General features: G+C 35.2%; 1 protein-coding gene across 3 annotated transcripts in view; it reads left to right on the top strand.

Moving 5' to 3' along the window:
- VAPA (VAMP associated protein A) overlaps positions 1 to 19,857 on the top strand; it is a 28,453-nt gene extending 8,596 nt beyond the window's left edge. The window contains exons 2-8 of one of the 3 annotated variants that reach the window (XM_015814259.1): positions 4,026 to 4,178; positions 9,475 to 9,578; positions 10,549 to 10,629; positions 14,557 to 14,685; positions 15,523 to 15,561; positions 16,517 to 16,693; positions 17,417 to 19,857. In XM_015814259.1, coding sequence (XP_015669745.1) covers positions 4,026 to 4,178; positions 9,475 to 9,578; positions 10,549 to 10,629; positions 14,557 to 14,685; positions 15,523 to 15,561; positions 16,517 to 16,693; positions 17,417 to 17,572 — 839 coding nt within the window. In that variant the 3' untranslated portion in view covers positions 17,573 to 19,857. The remainder of the gene's footprint in view (positions 1 to 4,025; positions 4,179 to 9,474; positions 9,579 to 10,548; positions 10,630 to 14,556; positions 14,686 to 15,522; positions 15,562 to 16,516; positions 16,694 to 17,416) is intronic. The other 2 variants (XM_015814260.1, XM_015814261.1) reach the window with 2 other exon arrangements.
- The last annotated feature ends 401 nt before the right edge of the window (positions 19,858 to 20,258 follow it).

The following is a 20,258-nucleotide window of genomic DNA, read 5'->3' as shown; positions in this document are numbered from 1 at the left end:
TTTATGTTATGTATAACTTGGGAAGGTGACAGATTTTGAGATAATTTTATTTAATGTTTAAAAGCACATTAAAAATCTGAAAGCATAGTATGCTCTTAATTTGATGTATTTGTTAGCATTAAAGATGATTTACATGCTACTTACTAGTCTTGATCAGCTCAGCGTAACACTCTCTGCATTTTAATACTCTCCACATTTTGTACAGCTTCTAACATAATAAATGCCCAAATAGTTGGTTGGATAGTGAACATGAATAAATGTAGGTTTTAAAACTAACCAGATTCATCCATTAAATAACATTTTAACTAGTTTTTAAAACCTCACAGGTAGTCCTTGACTTACGACTGCAGTTGAGACAGGATTTCCCATCATAAGAAGTTCTGGATGTAAATCAGGGCACCCACATGACTGGAACTGATTTTACAATATTTTTTGTGGCAATCATTAAATGAATCACTGTGGTCATTAAGGGAATATCATGACCTTAAGTGCAAACAGATTATTTTGAAGAAACATTTTTTTTTCAGAAACCTGCAAAAAAGTTTTTAAATCACAGTCATGTGACTGCGGGGTGCTGTAACTGGTTGTAAAGATGAACCAGTTGCCAAGTACCCAAAATGTAGTTACATGATTGTGCATATGTGTGTGGGGTGGCACAACATTTTACAATGATCCAAAGTGCTTTACATGGCATAAACTAAAGCACCTGTTCTGGATCCATCATAATTTTCAATGGTTGTTAAACAATCTGTCATAAGTTGACAACTAGCTGTATAATAGAGGAAATTGCTACTACAGGAACCATCTTATACTGATGTTTGTTAACAATATAATTTGTTGAGGGTGTTGATATGAAATGGGTGGACCCAAGATTTTGTAGGGATTTTTGATTGTTTTGGGCAATTTGTTTAAGTCTATTTTAGGATGTATGCCTAAAAGAGAGAGCGAGAGAGTTCCCTGGTGGTCCATCTCTATTTAGCTTTTAGTGCAGAAATTGGTAAACTTTATCATCTCATATTTCTATAGTCTACTCTCTGCTCATTATGTTTGGTACTATGCACCCATTGAATATTTATTTGTTAGATTTATTATTTAAACAATGTGCATGGCCACCCAATTCATAAAATTAAACTCTGAACAGCTAATTTAGGATTAAAAACAAAACAAGATATACCATAAATGTAAAAGAAGCACAGCAAAACAATATAAACAAAGCCCCAAACAGGAAAAAAACAAAATCTTGATCTAGGTTTCCGATTAGGCTTACCCAACATCCTAATCCAGTGCTTGGGGGAAAGTTTTGTTTTTAAAGTTTTATGGAAGGACAGCAGAGTCAGGGTCATCTGTATCTTGGCTGATCCGTTATTCTAAAGGGCATATGCCATGACAGAAGGCATGCTTATTGGGCCTTATCAGAAGGCAGTTTCATGGAGATGATCTAAAACTTGTCTGCTCTATCTGATCTTGTAGGATAGCAGAAATAGCTGGAGATAGATGGTTCTACAAATAAAGTAGCTCAATGCTATGAACGGTTTTTATAAGTGATAACCAGTACCTTGAATTGCAGTAGAAATCTATGACAAGCCAGTGCAGCTCATGAAGTAGTGATGTTAAATTGGCGTAATGTTCTATACCATCCCATGGTACATTCTGGACAGTAGTTTCCAGATGATGTTCAAGGGAAATGCTATGTAGAGCATGTTGCAGTAGTCCAAGATATAATCAAGGCATAAGTGACTGAACAAGGCCTCCCAATCTAGGAATGGACGCAATTGATATACAAGATGAAATTGTGCAAAGGAACTCTTGCTCCTGGCTGCTACCTGCTCTAAGCAGGAATTGTGAGTGCAAGAGGAACCTAAAATTGTGATCAAGTTCTGTCTTGGGAAATGGCAGATCTAAAGATGGAAAGTCTTCAAATTTAAAGGGGGGGGGAGAGCAAGGGAACATGGCATTAAAATCCACAGCCACTCCGTTTTCCTTGGGTTGAGCAGAACTTGTTCTTCTACATCCAGACATCCACAGCCTTCAGGTGTTGGAAAAAACTTAATTTGATTGGACAGGGATAAAGATATAAAATTACATATTATTAGTATATTGATAATACTTAACACTGTGCTAACAAATGTCTATGTGGCTTCATATAGATGTTAAATAGGGGCACAGAGAGAGTACAACTCTGAGGAAACATGTAAAGCAGGAATGTAGAACTAAACCTTTCCTGCTAACATCAACCTGAACCACTTTGGAGGAAAGAGAACCACTGCAACACAGTGCTGTCATTCCTGTAACAATCCAGAAGGATAACGTGATTGATGGTATCAAAAGACACTGAGAGATCAAGAAGGGCCAGAATGAAAACCCCATTGCAGTCCTACCATGGATCATCTATAGGTATGATCTGTGCTGTTTCAGTGCTACATCTGGTCTGAAACTGAAACGGATAAAATAATCCATATCCTGAAGGGTGCCCTGTACCTGCAAGCTGATCACTTCCTCAACAGTCTTCCCTAAAAAGGAAGCTTAATCCTAATCCTAACCCTAAAAAAAGAATGTTGCAGACAGGATGAAAATTGTATATTTCTTGACTGCTATAGTATAATTTAGTGTTACGGTCCAACTGAGCATGTGCGTGAACAGTTTGGCTAGTAGTGTTAAAAACAAAATTTAACAGTTTGCATGATGTGTGTGTGTGTTATTGTTATTGTCATGGTCTTTTAAGTTAATCTTGCCTCTTGGTGACTACATGGAAATTGTTTTACTGGTACAGTCTCCCTAAGGCTGAGAGACTGTGATTGGTCTAAAGTCATTCATGCCTAAAGAAGGACTAAAATTCGGGTTTCCCCAATCGCAATGATATGGGGATGATGTGATGGCTGTAACTATGAGGACCAATCATAGGTTCCTTTCTTTAACTGCCATCATAACTTTGATGACTTCCAAATGAGTGAACTTTAAACAAGGACTACCTATATTAAATATGTTGATAGATATAAGATTAGAGTTATTATTTTATTGTTGTTTTATTTTAGTTGTTTTCTGATCTGCTGGTCAGAGTTGCACTGTTTGATAAGAAAAATATATGAGTTTATTTGGAAAGATAACTTTCTAAAAATAAAATTAGATGCCAAATTCTTTCACCACTTTTGGATAATGATTCTTTTTCAATTAAAATCCAAGAGAAGATTCATAGACTAAAAGGTTAGAAAACAGAATTGGTGAAGATTCTTAATAATCTTTTCCATGGCTTCAGCAACTTGACATATTAGTTAGGCAAATGGAAGATCATTTGCATAACCTCTTTTTGTTCTTGATGGGAAGAAATAGTTCTCCAAAACCATACTTCTGCTAATACTCAGGAATAGCCTAGTTTGAATATGTTATTAGCCTTTTCACATTAGTCAAGAGCTTTTCCAAGTGTAAAGGGCAGAGCTTCCAGTCTCCAGTAGAGTTTATTGAGGCATAGGAGCAATATGAACATCATCAATGAGCGTTTCTAGGAGTCTTAGCGTGTAGCTTCTTCTCAGAACCTTGAATTTAGCAATTAAAATAAAATTTTGTACTAGGTAGCTCTCTCTTTCTCCCATTATTTGCTTTCCTTTTCCATTTTGAACTAAGGGAAGATTGTTACCACAGTGGCAAATACTACTTTGGTCCCAATTAACTCTCATTCTTTATTGCACAGTTATAGCAATACTGTCAACAATATGATTGCAATTCTTAATGTATTTAAAATTATTATATGGTAAATATAATAAGAAAATTTTGTCATACATATTAATTCTATTTGGGTGGACTCTTAGTTCTTCAGTAGAGTGATTGATAGAATTTACACGAAAGAACTGCTAAGAAAGAAGTTCTTTTTTTGTGAACACAGGTAGAAATGATAGCACATGCACTGAAAAGCAAATTGAAACACTTAAAAAAACCATACTAACTATCTTCTAAGAATAGTGTGTTGATTTTTCATTTTGTTAAATGTTTAAGAATTAATTCCTAAAAATAATCCTTGAAACTTTTTACAGGTCCTTTTACAGATGTAGTCACCACGAATCTTAAACTACGAAACCCATCAGACAGAAAAATATGCTTTAAAGTAAAAACTACAGCACCTCGTCGATACTGTGTGCGGCCAAATAGTGGAATTATTGACCCAGGAACTGCAGTAACTGTATCCGGTAAAAATATTAAATACATTTTGTTCATTTTTGGGGGGCTTTTTTCAATCATAGAAGGTATTGAATAGGAAGTGCATAATTAAAAGCTAATAAACAATATACTTATTAATTGAATCCTTTAAAAATATCAGCTAAAACTAACCACATTATTATTTGTTGACATTTATACTATTTATATTCTGCCTAATAGTTTGATTAAGAAAATAATCCTGAATTTTTGTTGGGAGGGTTAACTGGGATATTGGATATGGATATCTTCTCTACTTTTTATCATATTTACTTGATATAATGACTTTCCCCCCAAAATAATACGTTATGAATCAGAAGCACCATTTTAGATTCACGAAGAAAAATAGAAGTCATTGGATTGAGTGTTGAGAGGAACTGCTTGTCTGGTACATTTATCCTAAATAAGTATCTCCTTCCCTTGATGCCTCTTTCCCCTTATCTATATCCATTTTTTTCCTACTTCTTGTTTCTCCTTTTTAGTACAGCTGCCTCTTTCTCTTATCTTCCTATCTATCCGTTTCCCCCCCCCCCCCTTTCCTCTGGAGGAAAGAAGAAAGGAAAATCTGTGCTGAGAATACTATAGTTCAGGGCTTTTCAACCAGTGGTACGTGTACCACCTGTGGCACATTAGCACATGGCAGGTGGTACGTGGCCCTGCCCAGCCAAGTGTAGTGGGGGAGGGAACGAGCCAGTGAAGACTTACTGTGAGAGAGTCCTCCGGAGCTGCAGAGTGGCTTGGGTGAGGCAAAGGCCCAAGGCTCACTTCCAGCTTACCCGGAAGAGAAAGGAGGAGGAGGGGGCAGAGACAGGAGAGGCTATAAAAGGAGGCAGTTTGAACAGGAGAGGGAGAGAGAGAAAAAGCAGCAGCCTTGGGAGGAGGCAAAGTCAGCTCTAGTTGCACCGAAAGGAAAGAAGGGGGAGGGTGGGGGGAGAGGAGAGGAGATCAAGCAGGCCGGCCATGAGCCGATCTACATCTTCTGTGGCAGCCATCTGTGCTGGCAGCAACAAACAGGCAAGAAACGCAGTGGGGGAGGGGTTGCCCTCCAAGAGGAATGAAGAAAGGCAGCATCGGCTGGAGGTGAGCATGGAGGGCAGGAGGGAGGGAGTTGGCAATGAGAAAGAGGAAGCTAGAGAGCAGGAAGGAGGAGCGATGGAAGGAAAAGCCCGGGGCTTGCTTTCCAGCTGGGAGGCTAATACCTTTAAGAGGTATTAGCCTCCCAGGGGCTGCTACTGCCCCAGCTGCTCGAGAGGAGACGTTTAATGGCAGAAGCGAAGTGCTGTTTCAGCTGAACAACAAACCAGGAGAGTGGAAGGATTCTTTTGTGCTTTTGTGACTTTGAAGTTCTGGGATCTGTGCAATGTGGGCTTTGTGTTCTTAAGGAGTGTTTGGCAATTTCTATTTGGCTGATAGCTGATGTCTCGTGTTAGAGTCTATTGCTCTGCTATTGTTAGCTGTAAGTTTTGCTGCAAGGGATTTTGAAGTATTTTTCTCCTGAATGAATTTGCCTGTAGCATTCCTTTACTTATGAATGGAGCCATTTGGGGAGGCTGCCTTAGCTGGCAGCCAGTACTTACTACATTTTTTTTTCTTCCTTAAGTGCCGGCTGCCAGCTCCTTAACTTTCATTTCTAGCTGGTAGCTAATTCTTAAAGCGGAATGCGCCTTTTTTAGCTAGTTCTCTCAGCAGCTTGTCTTTTCTGTCTCTGGAGGCTTTTCCTTGTTTGATAAATATATGGAAGAGGGAAAATATGGGGGGAGGTTCAAATTCTTCCTTCAGAAAGAGATGAGAACGAGAAAGAGGGAGGCAGGGAAGGAGGGAGGGAGGGAAGGAAGTCCCACCTTAGCACTTGGCCACTAGTAGCCCTGCCATTGACTTTGCTTGTCAAAAGGTTGCAAAAAGGGATCACATGACCCTGGGACAGTGAGACCATCATAAATATGAATCAGTTGCCAAGCATCCAAATATAAATCGCATGACCCTGGGCATGCTGCAATGGTCATAAGTGTGAAAAATGGTCATAAGTCATTTCAGTGCAATTGCAACTTTGAACAGGGTTTTTTTTGGGGGGGGGGGTCATCAAGTTTTTGACACCTTGCTAGATGGTACTCAAATATTGCCATATCCTAAAAGTGGTACAATCAGTGAAAAGGTTGAAAAGCCCTGCTATAGTTGACTGAGAGAATGGTTGGTATAAGCAGATAGGGGTTAATTGATTTCATAAAAGAAGCATCTTTACAGACAATTATAATTTTACAGGAATTAATAATTTTTTTATAAAATAGTTATTAAATCAGTGTGTTTATATGTGTGTGTGTGTGTGAGAGAGAGATTTGGCAGTCATCTACAGTGTTTGTGGCAAGTATACATGCAGATGCACATATGCCAACAAATAAAGAATACATTTATGTGGAATAGGAATTTTCATCCTTTACTGTTGATGTTTGACCCTAAAAGGCAAAGGCTATCCACCAGTTTGAGCTGGAATTGGCAGCCTTTAGGATCACAAGAAAGAGAAGCTGTGCATTGCCAAAACTTGTGATTGAATTTATAATTTCTTTATCTTATGTTCCTTTGGGGAGAGATGAGTTTAAATTAAGAATTGTCTTCCTGTCAGACAAGTACATTCTAATCCTGCTAGTGCTTTATCAACCTGTTCTCTACTGATCCACAAGGTGGTGCCACTAGCATTTTCTTAATCCTTGATTTAGGAGAATAGTTATTCTGGCTAGTGTACTGTAATTTAATGCTCTTCTATTATAGCTGCCTTAATATTTTAGTTGTTGTTAAAATAGTTTTGCCTTTAGAGAATAATGAAGACATATCATAATATAAGCATTAGTTAATAAATATGTCACATTTTGTTTTTGTAGTACATTACATGCTTCCTCCCATTGACAATGTATTTTAGTTTAAGGTGGAGAAGATCTTTTTGTTCAGTATTTTAATATAAATCATAAAATAAAACAGAAATATCAATTATATATTAATTAAATAATTAATTAATTATAAATTATGACAGATGTCCTTGAACTTGTCATTGACAAAAATAAAACATATATCTTTGTCTATTTTTGTTGAAATGTGTAAGGTAACTAGGTTAATGTAAGCATGATAATTATGAGTAAATGTACTAAGCAGTTTTCTCTACCCTATCCACAATTTTTGTAGCTACCGAAGGCAGACTTCAGGGGAAATCTGTCAATCTGGTAAGGTCAGTTCTAGGCAGAGAAAATCTAATTCTATAAATGTCTAATTAGATAGGCAAAATACATACAACTTAATCAAAACAAATATTTCATGTTCAATGTATTAAAACTCTTCTACATAAAGGGTAGTTATAACAGGATGATGTTATAGGTTCAAATGAATTTTGCTGACTGGAGCTGTCCCATATTTAATAGGCTGGAGAGATGGAAATTTTTTTGCAGGTAAATAAATGGCAAAATTGTATCTTCAGTGTAAAGTGTGTGGGAGTAAGTAATAAGGGAGTAATTGTCCTAGGTGAGGGAGCATATTGAGATTTATTCTCATAGTTTTGCATTTGTAGTCCATATTTTAAATTTGATTGTGATGAGAGAGAAGGTATAAAATATTACCTGGGTTGATTTTTCAATGATGTGTTTGTTTTCTTGGTGTTCATGGTATTTTCAGGAATCTTCTCCAATACCAAAGTTCAAAGGCATCACTACTGTTGCTACCCTTCTTAAAAGTCCAACCTTCATTTCCATTCAGTTTCATAGGCTTGCATGATTCTGATTTTTGTAGGCAGAGACATATCAAAACATTTGAATATCTTTTCCAAGACCTTCATGGCTGCTCTACTAAGTGCTAGTCTGAGGCTTATTTGTTCCTTGTTTTTGTTGCTTGTTCCTTTACTGTTGATGGGTGACCCTAAAAGGCAAAAGCTTTCCCCCACCTCAGTATCTTCAATGTCAATTCTAGGAGTGGTTGTTGTACATGTCGTTAGTTTGGTCGTCTTTCTATTTAATTTTAGTTCCATTTTTTCACTGTGCTCTTTGACTTTTAGTACTAGGGCTTGCTGATCCTTTGCATTTTCGGTGATCAGGTTATTGATGTTTCTTCCTCCAACTTTAAAACAATGTTCTTCTTTCTTTACAGATTCCTTAATATATATGCAGCATATACCCTGCATTAAATAATGTTATACAGAGACCTCATGTAGCAGTACCTATTCTTTAACTGTTCTTCCCTTCTCATGAGTAGGAATTAAAACTTTAGCATTTAAACTAGTTTACTAGCCACTGAATTTTTTCTTAGAGGAAAGTGCTAGTAATATTGAGGGCATAAATGGCTACTGCCTTGCTAGGTAAATTCATCTAATAATTATTTCATTATGCAGTTTTTTTTGGTATTGGAAAGCTCAGTTGGTCCTTATTTAATTGTAAGATAATTGTAAGATAAAAATTATAATATGATTTATTCAGTTTTGGCTCAGTGTGGTATATGAACTAATATCAAGTAATAAACTTTGGTTTATCATAGAAGCTTTCAGATAAGCTAAAATAAACATTTTGGATTGTTTTTTAATTGTTGCATCTGAACCAGGCATTATACTTTCTGTGGGGCAAAATGTATTCTGTGTAGGCAAGTGTTTCTATGAGCTCTGTTTTTATCTATTGACGCTACCTGGCCTTTTGGGAGGAAGAGTATTTTGTTTTATCTTTACTTGGCTTTCTAATTGTTAATGAGAAGAATAAGTGCACATTGTTATATTAAGTAAATAAATTGGTTGAGAAGCAGTACAACTCAGGCCCTTCATAAAATGTGTACTAAAAAGCTGTATTCAGTGTAATATGTGCTGCGTTCTATTTATGTAATAAGATTCTTTTCTCCATTATCCATACTTGCAGAATGATTAATACATTCTATCCTCAACAGAAAAAAATACAGCATTTTTGGACTCTGATTTGAGAGCTACTGATCATCTTTAATGTATTTCAGAACATTGAATATAATATATAACAAAAAAAATCCCTATTTCTCAATGGAACCAGTTTATTTGTCTGCTCTGAATTTATTTTTGTTTGAGATTAGTAATTATTAAATTAAAGAGGGCAAATATTTGAAATAACATTATTTTTCAAATTATAAAGTGTAGCTATGTAATTACGAGAAAATAAGGATCAGCTGATATGTAACAAAAGAATTTCATTATTGAAATACATTAAAGTACACACTATATTTTCTGAATTTACAATAAAATTAAAAGTTCATAAGAAAAAGTTTGCAAACTTTTATATAATACAAACTTTGTCTGTTATGCAGTTATGTTACAGCCTTTTGATTATGATCCAAATGAGAAGAGTAAACATAAGTTTATGGTACAGACGATCTTTGCCCCTACAAACATTACAGATATGGAAGCAGTGGTACGTAAATATCTACAATTTCAGTTTTTAGTAAATGGACAGATATGAATTCCTTCTCAGGCTTTTTGAAGCTTTCTTGGATTTTCTTTCGTCTCATATATCTCAAAGCTTTTCCAACTTCTCTGAATCTGTTTAAAAAACCCAGCATCAGTATCTGAGAAAGATTTCAAATGTTCACTTAATTTAAAGACAAAGTAGTGGAACTGAGATGGCTTCTGCTTGGGGGGGAAATGGTAATCTTTCTCACAGCAGCTTTAGTGTTTTCAGTATATTGTCTGAGGAGCTTCAGCAATTTTGAACCTATTAACATATCTGGATATTTGAGACAGTATCATGAGGAACACTACAAAATGGCTGATCAGTTCTACTCTATAGAAAAATAAGAATTGCAACAATTTGTATTTTCTTTCTGATTTGCAGACTCCCCCTTGCTGAGAATGTGCTGGTCAATTTTTTTCCCTAATAAAAATATTCATAAGTATATATTGTCCATTGTTTTAGAAATAACTTGTTTGGGCAGTTGAAAAAGTTGTGTGGTAGCACATATAATCAAATATATATTTCTGCACTTGTAACCTTTCCTTTTCTCAGTATAACATGAACATAGACATCTTTATTGGTTTCATTCAGTGTAGGTTCATTTTACAACTGAATTAGGAGATTGTTACATACCTGACTAGATTTCAAACCATGGCTTCAGAAATAGCTTACCCATACTCTAATATTTGTAGCTTTTTGGTTCAAATGTAAAAGAAAGCTATGACTATTCAAAACTAGAAAAATATTGATGCTTGATGAAAAATGATTCATTTCAAATCACAAGGATTTAAGTCTATATTTCCTACTTAAAGATCAATTGCCTGTTAAGCCATGCTAGTTCTTGAAAATCAGTATACGAAGCAGAGTTTATACATTATGAAAATGTATTTGATGACATCTAGTAACATAATGTATTTCATTGTTGTCATAGTGGAAGGATGCAAAATCTGAGGAATTAATGGACTCCAAATTGAGATGTGTATTTGAAATGCCTAATGAAAATGATAAGCTGGTAAGTAAAAAATATTCAAACGTTTATGTTCTGCCTACACCTTTTGCATATTGTTAAATATAGAGATTATAATTAGTGCTTTAATAAAACCTCTAAAGCTTTCCAGTCTTCTTTCTAATGTAGAAACACTGTACTTTTGTAAACTTTTAAGCAAGCTACTTTTATATTAACATGTGTTGTGAATTTAGTTAGAGTAAAAATTGGCTTGGAATCAATAAAGCCATATATAGCCTGTGTACTAAGTGAAAGTTTATAATTTATACATTTCAAAAGCAAATAAGAGAAATGGATATGCAGAAGAAGAAATAACTCCTGGAAGTGGATAAAAGAAATTGGTTTTCATTTAGTCTTCTTGAAAGAATGAAGGTTCTTGAAATTTACACTCAGGTAGTGAAAGGAAGTTTGTGAACTATCAGCAATTCTGAACTACCTTTATAACTATCTGTAATTCTGAACTACCTTTATAACTATCTGTAATTCTGAACTACTGTGTCCTATAGCATGATCAGAGCATCTAATTCCTATAATAAAGAAAAAGATTTTGGTGAAACTAATAACATCCAATGTTATATCCTGCTTATTAGCACATTCATCTGCCATTCAGAATCTTCGATGGGAAAAGTATATGATGTCCTATGTCAATTGGGTAAATTAGGTCAGGGAGATATCAATGAGATGTGATCCTCCCCTATTTAAAAAAACATACATGTGTTATTTGCCACACTGGTATCTTCATAGCACAGGTTTTCTGGAAGTGAACTGTGTATCAATCAAAAGAAAACTTGATTTCAGAAAAAGGATTTGCTGATGCTCATGAGGTTGGAAAAGGCTACAGAATCATTGTCAAACCTCCCATCAGTTCACAGGCAGATAATTCCCTTTTATTGATTTTACTTTGTGTGAGCTGATCAGAATCGTTCAGTCAGGTGGCATACAAGTTTAAACATTAATATTCTACTACTACTACTACTACTACTACTACTACTACTACTACTGCTTGTTATTAACAATTTTTGGAGTAGTAGGATTATGCTCAAGGTATTTGGGGACTGTATGCCACAGTAGTGGCCTCAGACTGTATACTTCTGTTTTAAAATATCCAGGAAATTTTAGACACGTTGTTTACCCTAAATGGAAGTTTACATTTTAAATTTTTTAACATTATTTTTACTAGTTTGTTCTATTTATAAGCAGTTTCTTTATTATTAAGCTTCATCCTATAACAGGGGTGTCAAACTGCCGGCCCACGGGCCAGATGCATCATCCAGAAGCCGCGCCCACCCAGCAATGGCAAAACCGTCCCGATATGTTGCACGATGTCATATGACGTCGCGAGTTTGACATGTCTGTCCTATAAGGAAAGCTACAAAATAGGCACGCTCATACTTGTGAAGCAGTTCTCTCAGTTTAATGTCAAAATATTGCTTTATAGAAAGTGGGCGAGAAGACATAATTAAGGAGATTTAAATTTGAAATAAGGAGAAATTTCCCTATCTTGAAAAATATTAAACAGTAGAAGAGCCAGGCTCCTGGAGTGCTCCATCACTGGAGGTTTTCAAGCAAAGATTGGATGGCCATTGGTCTGGGAAAGTCTAGGATGTTATGGGTGGGGGATGGATTAGAAGAGCTCTAAAGTTCCTTTACATTTAGCTAATGCTAAAGAGCTGAAGAATAAGTGACTTGAATAGCTAATTTACTCTAGTTACAAATACAAGTAGACCTGAACTTCTGACCGGCTGCTTAGCAATGGGTTCGCTTAACGACTGCAGCATTTGCTTAATGCTACAAAAAAGAAGGTAAATTTACAAAGATTTACACCGTTACAATATACAACCATAATGGACAAGCTCCATTACAGTTGTATGTTGAGGACTACCTGTAACAAGAAAATGGGAGTAATGTAAACTTCATTTTTTTCCCCCTGATGGGACTTCTCTATATATTATATCTTACTGATTAAGGCATACTGCCATTCAGATAGCCCTCAGCGTATGGTTATTCATTTAACAAATTCTCAAAGTTATGGTGGTGCTGAAAAAGGCGATTTATATCTTGCACTTACAACCATTGCAGCATTTCTTGGTCTCATGATCACAATTAGCAACTGGCATGTATTTATGATAGTTGAAGCTTTCTGGAGTCGTGGGTTTGCCATTTGGACCTTCCCAGGGAGCTTCTGACAAGCCAAGACAACGGAGGAAGTAGGATTTGCTTAACCACTACGGTGATTTGCTTAACTACCATGGCAAAGAGTTCATAAAATTGGGCATGACTCAATTAACAACAATATTGCTTAGCAAAGGAACTTCTGGTCCCAATTGTGATCATAAGTCGAGGACTACTTTTATAGAAATAAAGGCCACTTTCAGATTCCTCCTAGTGTGCAGTTCAGTGTTTTCCAAATGTGTTCACATTTTTATCTCAAGTAAAGTTTTGTACAGAATACAAGAAGAAAATATTTCCAAGTAAAATTTAATAATATATTTTATAATAGTTTCTTGAGAGTTGAAAATTTTTAAGAATATGCCAGTATGTCAAGTAAAACATGGTATACATGGTATAATCTTTAGATAACAGCCACTTGTTCAGTGACCATTCAATTATAAGAGTGTTGCATGAGCGGTACTTATAACTGCTCTTCAAGGAGTCCTTGCATGTCCCGCCTCCCTTGGCAGCAGCCACTCCCAATCTGGATGTCATTGTGCTGGGCTGCTGCAGCTGCTTGTGCACCCTCCTGCCCAATTGCGTTTGTACTGATTTGCAGCAGCCACTTACCTGCCTTCCAGACTGTTTGCAAGCTGTCTTGGGCCTCATGACTTCCAGCCAGCGTCCCCGTTTATTTTTCTTCTGGAAGTCAGCAGGAAGTCACAGGTTAATGAGCCACGATCCTCATTTAATGATGGTAATGGAGACTGCCACAGTCGCCCTCACTAAGCGATGCAAATACATGATGTTGGGCTTTATAACTGCATTGTTTAATGATGGAAATTTTGGATCCAATTACTGTTGTTAACCCAGGACTACCTGTATTTTATTTTGATTATAGTTATGTGAAGATTAACATTCACATAATATATATGCTAGCTTTTGTGAAAAAAGTCTCAATATTTGGTGGAATGCATGTTGTTAATAGCTATGGCATAATGTCTCACTCCTGAAGTGTAATTAGACTTAGTGTATTTTTGATGTGGAACAATGACAATTCTGATATAGTTCATAGATTTAATTTTGGTGTAAAGCAAAATATTCAAGCAGAAAGGTTTCATAGCTGTGATATTTACCATACCAGATAAATTAGTTGTTTATGTGTATACTGAATGTTCATTCAGTTTGATAAGTAACACATCAGACTATGCGATGCCACATTCAGAGAAAAAGCAGTTCAAGCAAAAAAGAGGCTTCTTAAAAATAAAAATCAACCTAAATTAGGGTGCTTATGTTTATAATCATAAAAATTAATCCTTGTGCAAGATCCTTAGAGCTGCAAATAGCCAGAACGGAGTTTGCTGCCTTTGCTATTTAAGTTTGTGGCAGCCTACTTTAAGTTATTTGTACATTTGGAAACAACTGTTTCTTGCTCCAAAATTATAAAAAATTGACCTGGATTGAATTTCTAGTTCTGTCTATACTGGTAGTATGCATTATGACTAAATCATATTATCTTCTAGGGCTTAATCCTGCAAAAATGCATTTAAGATTTTAGTTTTAGTCTATAAAACTCAAGTGTCTAAAGACAACTTTTATTTTTGTTTGTTCCAGTGCTTTTTAAGCTATTGCTTAACTGCTTGTACATAACATTTATGTTTTTCTAAGTAGCAGAATGGGGTTCCAGGCCCTAATCCTTTAGCCGTTGGTTTAGTCATTCCTTTAAGTCTTGCAGTGAGAGATCTCCTGAGTGCTGAGGGTATGTCTTACCTGCCATCTCAGGTTTTATCTTCATCAAGATCTGTATACATAACTCCAGCCAACAGAAACTTTCTTCAGGAGCCTGCAAATAATAGACAGAAGATTGACATGATGGAACCAGGCAGTGAGGTCAAACACAAGATGGATCAGGTTTGTTTGAGGGAGCTGAAAGCTTCAAGATTTTTCTAGTTCTAAAATGGTTCATTGCAGCTAGCTAAGAAAAATATCAAAAGAGGCTCAAAGTGAAGGATGTTCAATTCAGTCAAAATGAAAACCATGCTACATTATTAAGCTTATTTTCTATTGTATACATTTTTGTTCAAAATTTGCATCATTTTTATTCCTGTGAAATTTGGACTGCTGCAAATTTCTAGGATTGAGATGCATAGGAAGGAAAGAAAATGAAATACATCACTTGGAAGAGGCAAAATTGATAATTAAGAATTAAGGTAGAACCAGTGGGGATCCTTTCTACAAGCCGTCTTCAGCAACTGGAATCAAGCCAAATGGTGTTGGACTAGTTTGGATGATACTTATCTGGTAAATAAACAGTGATAGGAACAAGGTTTATACAAGTTCATACAACCCCTTTGCTCTTTGTTTTGTGGTGAAATTAAATAAACTCAGAACTCTTCAGTTAACACTTTACTCAAAGTAGGAAGTAGTTCACAGTTGCTTTGGAGATGGCAGGATTTAAAATTATCATAGTTTATTCCAAATCCATTAATTCAGAGGTTCCCTTAGTTCATGGTGCCCTTTGTCTCGGTAATTTTTTCACTGTGCTCCTAGGCTAGCTGTTTGTGCAATGTCTGACAGATGTGTCAAGTATTATAGGGTTTCCCTCAGAAATCTAAAATACCTTGCAGTGTCCCTATGAGTTCACTATGGTGCCCCATTTGGGAACTATGATATTAAGCATTATTTCTTTCTTGCTGAATCAAGAAGTTGTAGTTAATAGAAGATTTTTCAATTTGTTCTGTCATCTAGCATGAAGGAGCAGAATACAACAAAAGATTATTAAGTAAGGTATGATCATTTGAATCTGGTAGTCAGCTTGGTTCATGCGTAAAACCAAGCCATGGCATGGTGTTAATGAGAACAGATACTTTTATTCATTTACAAACTATGTATTTTACTAAGCATAGTTTGGTAGATTTGCTATTGTTACTTAAAAAACAGGCATGTCAAGAATATTGATTAAATCAAAGGAATAGTGCATGTTATATATCATGATCGGATTTTCTCCTCCCCACTGCAGCATGTCTGTGTCTGCTCATAAGGCTTAGGGACTACCACAATAGGGGTGGAACAGTGGGGAAGAGAAATAACTCTGTCCATGTTCCTTCAGTAGGAATTGGTAACTGCTGTTAGAAAAATGCAAACATTGTTTATACTGCATCTATTGTGACAAAAATCTGCTTAAAATAATTTCTTGATTGGTGTTGCAGATTGGCTTCTTTGTATGTATATGGCACTTTCTGTGTACGTTTAAACCATGCCACTGATGCTTTTATTTAAATGATATGTAATTTATAAATATCCCCCTTCTGTCTCTCTTTTCCAGTTTTCAGAGCTACATTTGTCCAAATGTCAATGTTGACTATGACTAGCTTTAAATTTCAGTTGGTGAAGTGTAGTTAGAAAATAATAGAAAGAGTGTGGAAGCTTTGAAACATTCATGGTCTCCTAATCTCTTCAGGAATGTTGTCAACTGAGAAGTTTCTATCCATTTTATCCTTGGAGATAAATATATTAATTCTTTAGAGACTTATCTTAGAATGAGATGCAGCGTAAATCTATACGTCTATCGTGCCAGCTTATTTTTATTAGTCACTTAAAAATACTTCTTTCAAAACTAAATTCTGCTTCTTGAACCCCTTTCATATTTATTGTCTTGGAAATTACCTGCATTTTTTTAAAGTAATAAATGTCATTAACATTGAAATACCTATTTTGAATCTGTTTTTTTTAATGTTTCCAGAATGAAATAGAAACAAATAAATCTGCTCCAATACTGAACACAACAAAACAAGATGGTCCGTTGCCAAAATCACATAGTGTTTCACTTAATGACACTGAAACAAGGAAGCTAGTGGAAGAATGCAAAAGACTTCAGGCAGATGTTGTGAAACTATCAGAGGACAATAGACATCTGAGAGTAAGTTTGCAGATATATAATAAGTTCAACAGTAAAATTGAACCTTACAGATTTATTCATGGAATATAGTTTTAAAAATTGCTTATACTGAGCTGTTTATAATAGTTTTTCTACGCTGGAAGGATAGAATACTAATCCAGTAAATGATGGTAAAATACCTGTTTTAAGAATTAAGGTAGCTAGATTTACTAAAATGATAAATTAATCACATACACACACCTAATATTTAAAGATATTAGGCTGTGCTTCCTTTAATCAAGAGAGATAAAAATGTGTTTTAAATGTGAATCAGGTTATTTTAGTAGTTTAGTAGTCTCTGACTTACAAATGAATTTAGGTTTCACTTCTTGAACTTTCTATAAAACAGGATTGGTGTTCTTAAATGTCTAGAAGTTTCTATGTTGCCACCATTTGTAATCCTAAAGCTGAAATAAGTAGTAATGTTTCCAGCAAATCACTGTTCTCAATTATTTTAAATGTTTAATCATATTATCGTAGTAATCGTATAGATGGAAAAATTTCTTAGGTCCTATTTTCTATTTAGGATTAATATTTTATGCCCCCTGTATGTTAAGTGTCTTTCTTTAAAGGCAGAATGCATGAATAAATAAAGTCTATGATAGCATTGAAATACTTCTGTGAAATGCATCCTGGTTATATTCAGGCCTGATGTGATCTCGTGATTTTTCCCTCTGTTGATTAATTTCCTCCATGTATTTTCAGGATGAAGGCTTGAGGCTGAGAAAGGTGGCACACTCAGATAAACCTGGACCATCAGGCTTGGCCCTCCGAGATAATGGCTCCAACCCTCTTCCTTCACTCCTTGTTGTAATTGCAGCCATTTTCATTGGATTCTTTTTAGGGAAATTCATCTTGTAGAAAGGGAGAGAGAGAAGAGAGAGAGAGAGAGAAGCATGCAGAATGCTGCTTCCTTTTTTTTCTTGGCCAGAAAAAAACCCCTACCACTTCATTGGTAGTATGGCCAAAGTGACCATTTTTGTGTACAGCATCATACAGGCTTTGCCTCTAATGATCTTGCACGGTTAGACAACACGATAAAAAGACAAACTGTTCGGCTGCTGGACAAAATTGTATATTAATTCATTAATAGCAGGTGTCAGTTGCACATTCAGTCCTTTATGAAAACTCATAAATAAAGAATTGTTCTTTCTTTTTGTGGTTTTAATAAGAGTTAAAATTGTTCAAAGTCTTGTAAATGTTATTTTAATAATCCTTTTCAAATTTTATCTGTTATTCTTGCCTCTTGGAAAGAATGATTATTAGAATGCTAATTCGCTTGTTCAGGAAAATGGTGAGGCATTCTGTGGGGAAATGTTCCTCTTAGTGTATACATTTTTTTCCCTTCACCTTACTTTGCTGATATCATGGCAGAATTTCTTACCCTTGTGAGGTGGTTGTGGAAGAAAAAAAATAATCATCTTGACAGCCCTGTCCCATGGTATTTAACAAACAAAATAATAAAACTGTTAACAGACTTTCTGATGGGTAGCTTGTTTCTGTGAATTGTTCTTTTAGAAAGATTTTACAACATGTGCTATACACAGCCTTCTTCTTGTCACAGATTTATATTGTTCACTAGTTGTGGCTTAGACTGGTGCCAATGAAGCTTCAGAAGAAATGTAGCAGTTTCCATATTGTGCAGCAGCAGCTGTAAAATTACCTGGCTTTTTAGGAAAAGATCAGAATTTGATTTGTTTTGGGACATGGGACACATAACTTTAAATTTACTTTTTAGAAATAGTATTTTGGGTTTTCAGATACTTCTGTTGTATCACTGATATTCCTTTAAATTTATGGAATCAATTGTATCTTGTTATTAGGCCAAGTGTCCACAGAAGAACATTCCCTATAATGTTTCCAAATAACCCAAAGCTAATACTGATTGAGAAAATGTTAATCATTTAGTTTTGTGAAGAAATTAAGCTTTGTTCAGCAAATAACTTTGCACAGCTGCCTGTTAGCTATGCATATTTTAATTCTATAAAATTCATTTTATTTGGTCTGAACATTTTTTTCTGCACTTAATCTTGTGATTTAATTTCTGGTCTTCACGTCATTAAATAGATGATTTTGAAAGCACAATACAGCTGTTCGACATAATCCATCATAAGAAAGTATTTGAAATTGATATTTTGGAAGGCTTGTAAGCAGAATTTTGTATGTCCTTGCATATAATGAAGCACTGCTATGTAGATTTTACGTAGCTGAGAACTGTTCTAGGAAAAATATAAATCTTCTTGGTTGCCTTTGATTTTTAATGCTTTTTTTAATGGAAGAGCTACTTATGTCACATACCATCACAATTCGCTGTGATAAACTTTTACAAACATCTTGCAATTTACGAAGATGATGATGAACAAATTACTTGCCTGATGTTTCACTTAAAAGCATGCAAATACAGTTACTCTTCTTGTTTTCTGGTATCTGCATTCTGACTGTGGTGACTTGAAGAAGCGTGCTCATATCCAGTTCTCACTTAATTGGTTCTAAAATCAGTAGTACTGTTCATACTCTATTGTATAACTGGTACATCAGGAGAAAGCATTTATTCCTTGAAGGAAGTTGATCACTGGAAGAGATTACAAGGAAGATTTATGTACAGGCTATACGTTCTAGATACGTTTTGATATTTCTGTGAAAGAAGAAAGCTTCAAAGATATGTTCGCTGTTAAAGTAAACTAAAGCTACAATGGTTTGCACTGGCTAAAATACTTTAGAATTTATTAGCCTCAACTTAGAATTTATTACAGATAGCCAGAACTGTGGTGAAACATAGTATGGGGAAGTATTCTAACCTTTGCAGATCTCTTGCCAATAAAATAAAATAAAATAAAGACAACAATAACAAAAGCGTTCCACAGTTTATAATCTGATGATCATAAATTAGAATTAAGGTCCTAAGCTGGGCCACTTAGCAAGACAAGGCTTTCAAAGACAAATATTATGGAATGGTTTAATAATTATTGTAAGTAAAGTGAGAAAATCCTGTTTGTGGATGCGCTTCTAGTTTTTAATAATCTTTTCATAACTGTATATAAAATGTAATGCTGAACTATTTCACTCTCAGAAGTGATTCTGAGTGATACCAACTGTATTTAGTGAATTTATGTAATACGGATTAAATTGTCTGTTCCTGAAATGGTTAGAACTTTGCCTGTTTGCTTGTGTACACCAATGTGAGGAACATATTTGTTCCTGTTAGTAAGTGCTTCCATCAGAAAGTGCACTGTAATAGATCTTACATATAGTGAATTATTGGCTCCTGTAGCTTGCATGATGCAAGCTTTATATTTAAGTTGGCAACTTTGCTTATGGTAAGAAATTATAACAGAAAGTAAAATTATTTAAAAGCCCTGAAATATTTTTTTGTCTGCTTTTTGTATAAAGTGAGAAAGAAGCTCTGCCCAAAATCTGTTTAATTGATTTCAAAGAAAATAATTATGTTTAAGTAAAATTAAAATGAGTTTTCCAGTGAATTTCTCATTGCCAAAAGTCTTTTGTACGTTCAGGTGGTATTAAGGATATTGGGAAAGTAGCACCACAT

This window comes from Protobothrops mucrosquamatus, unplaced genomic scaffold (genome assembly GCF_001527695.2).
Source record: "Protobothrops mucrosquamatus isolate PMUCROS unplaced genomic scaffold, P.Mucros_1.0 scaffold233, whole genome shotgun sequence".
NCBI lineage: Eukaryota > Metazoa > Chordata > Lepidosauria > Squamata > Viperidae > Protobothrops > Protobothrops mucrosquamatus.
This window is presented reverse-complemented; position numbering and strand designations above follow the sequence as displayed.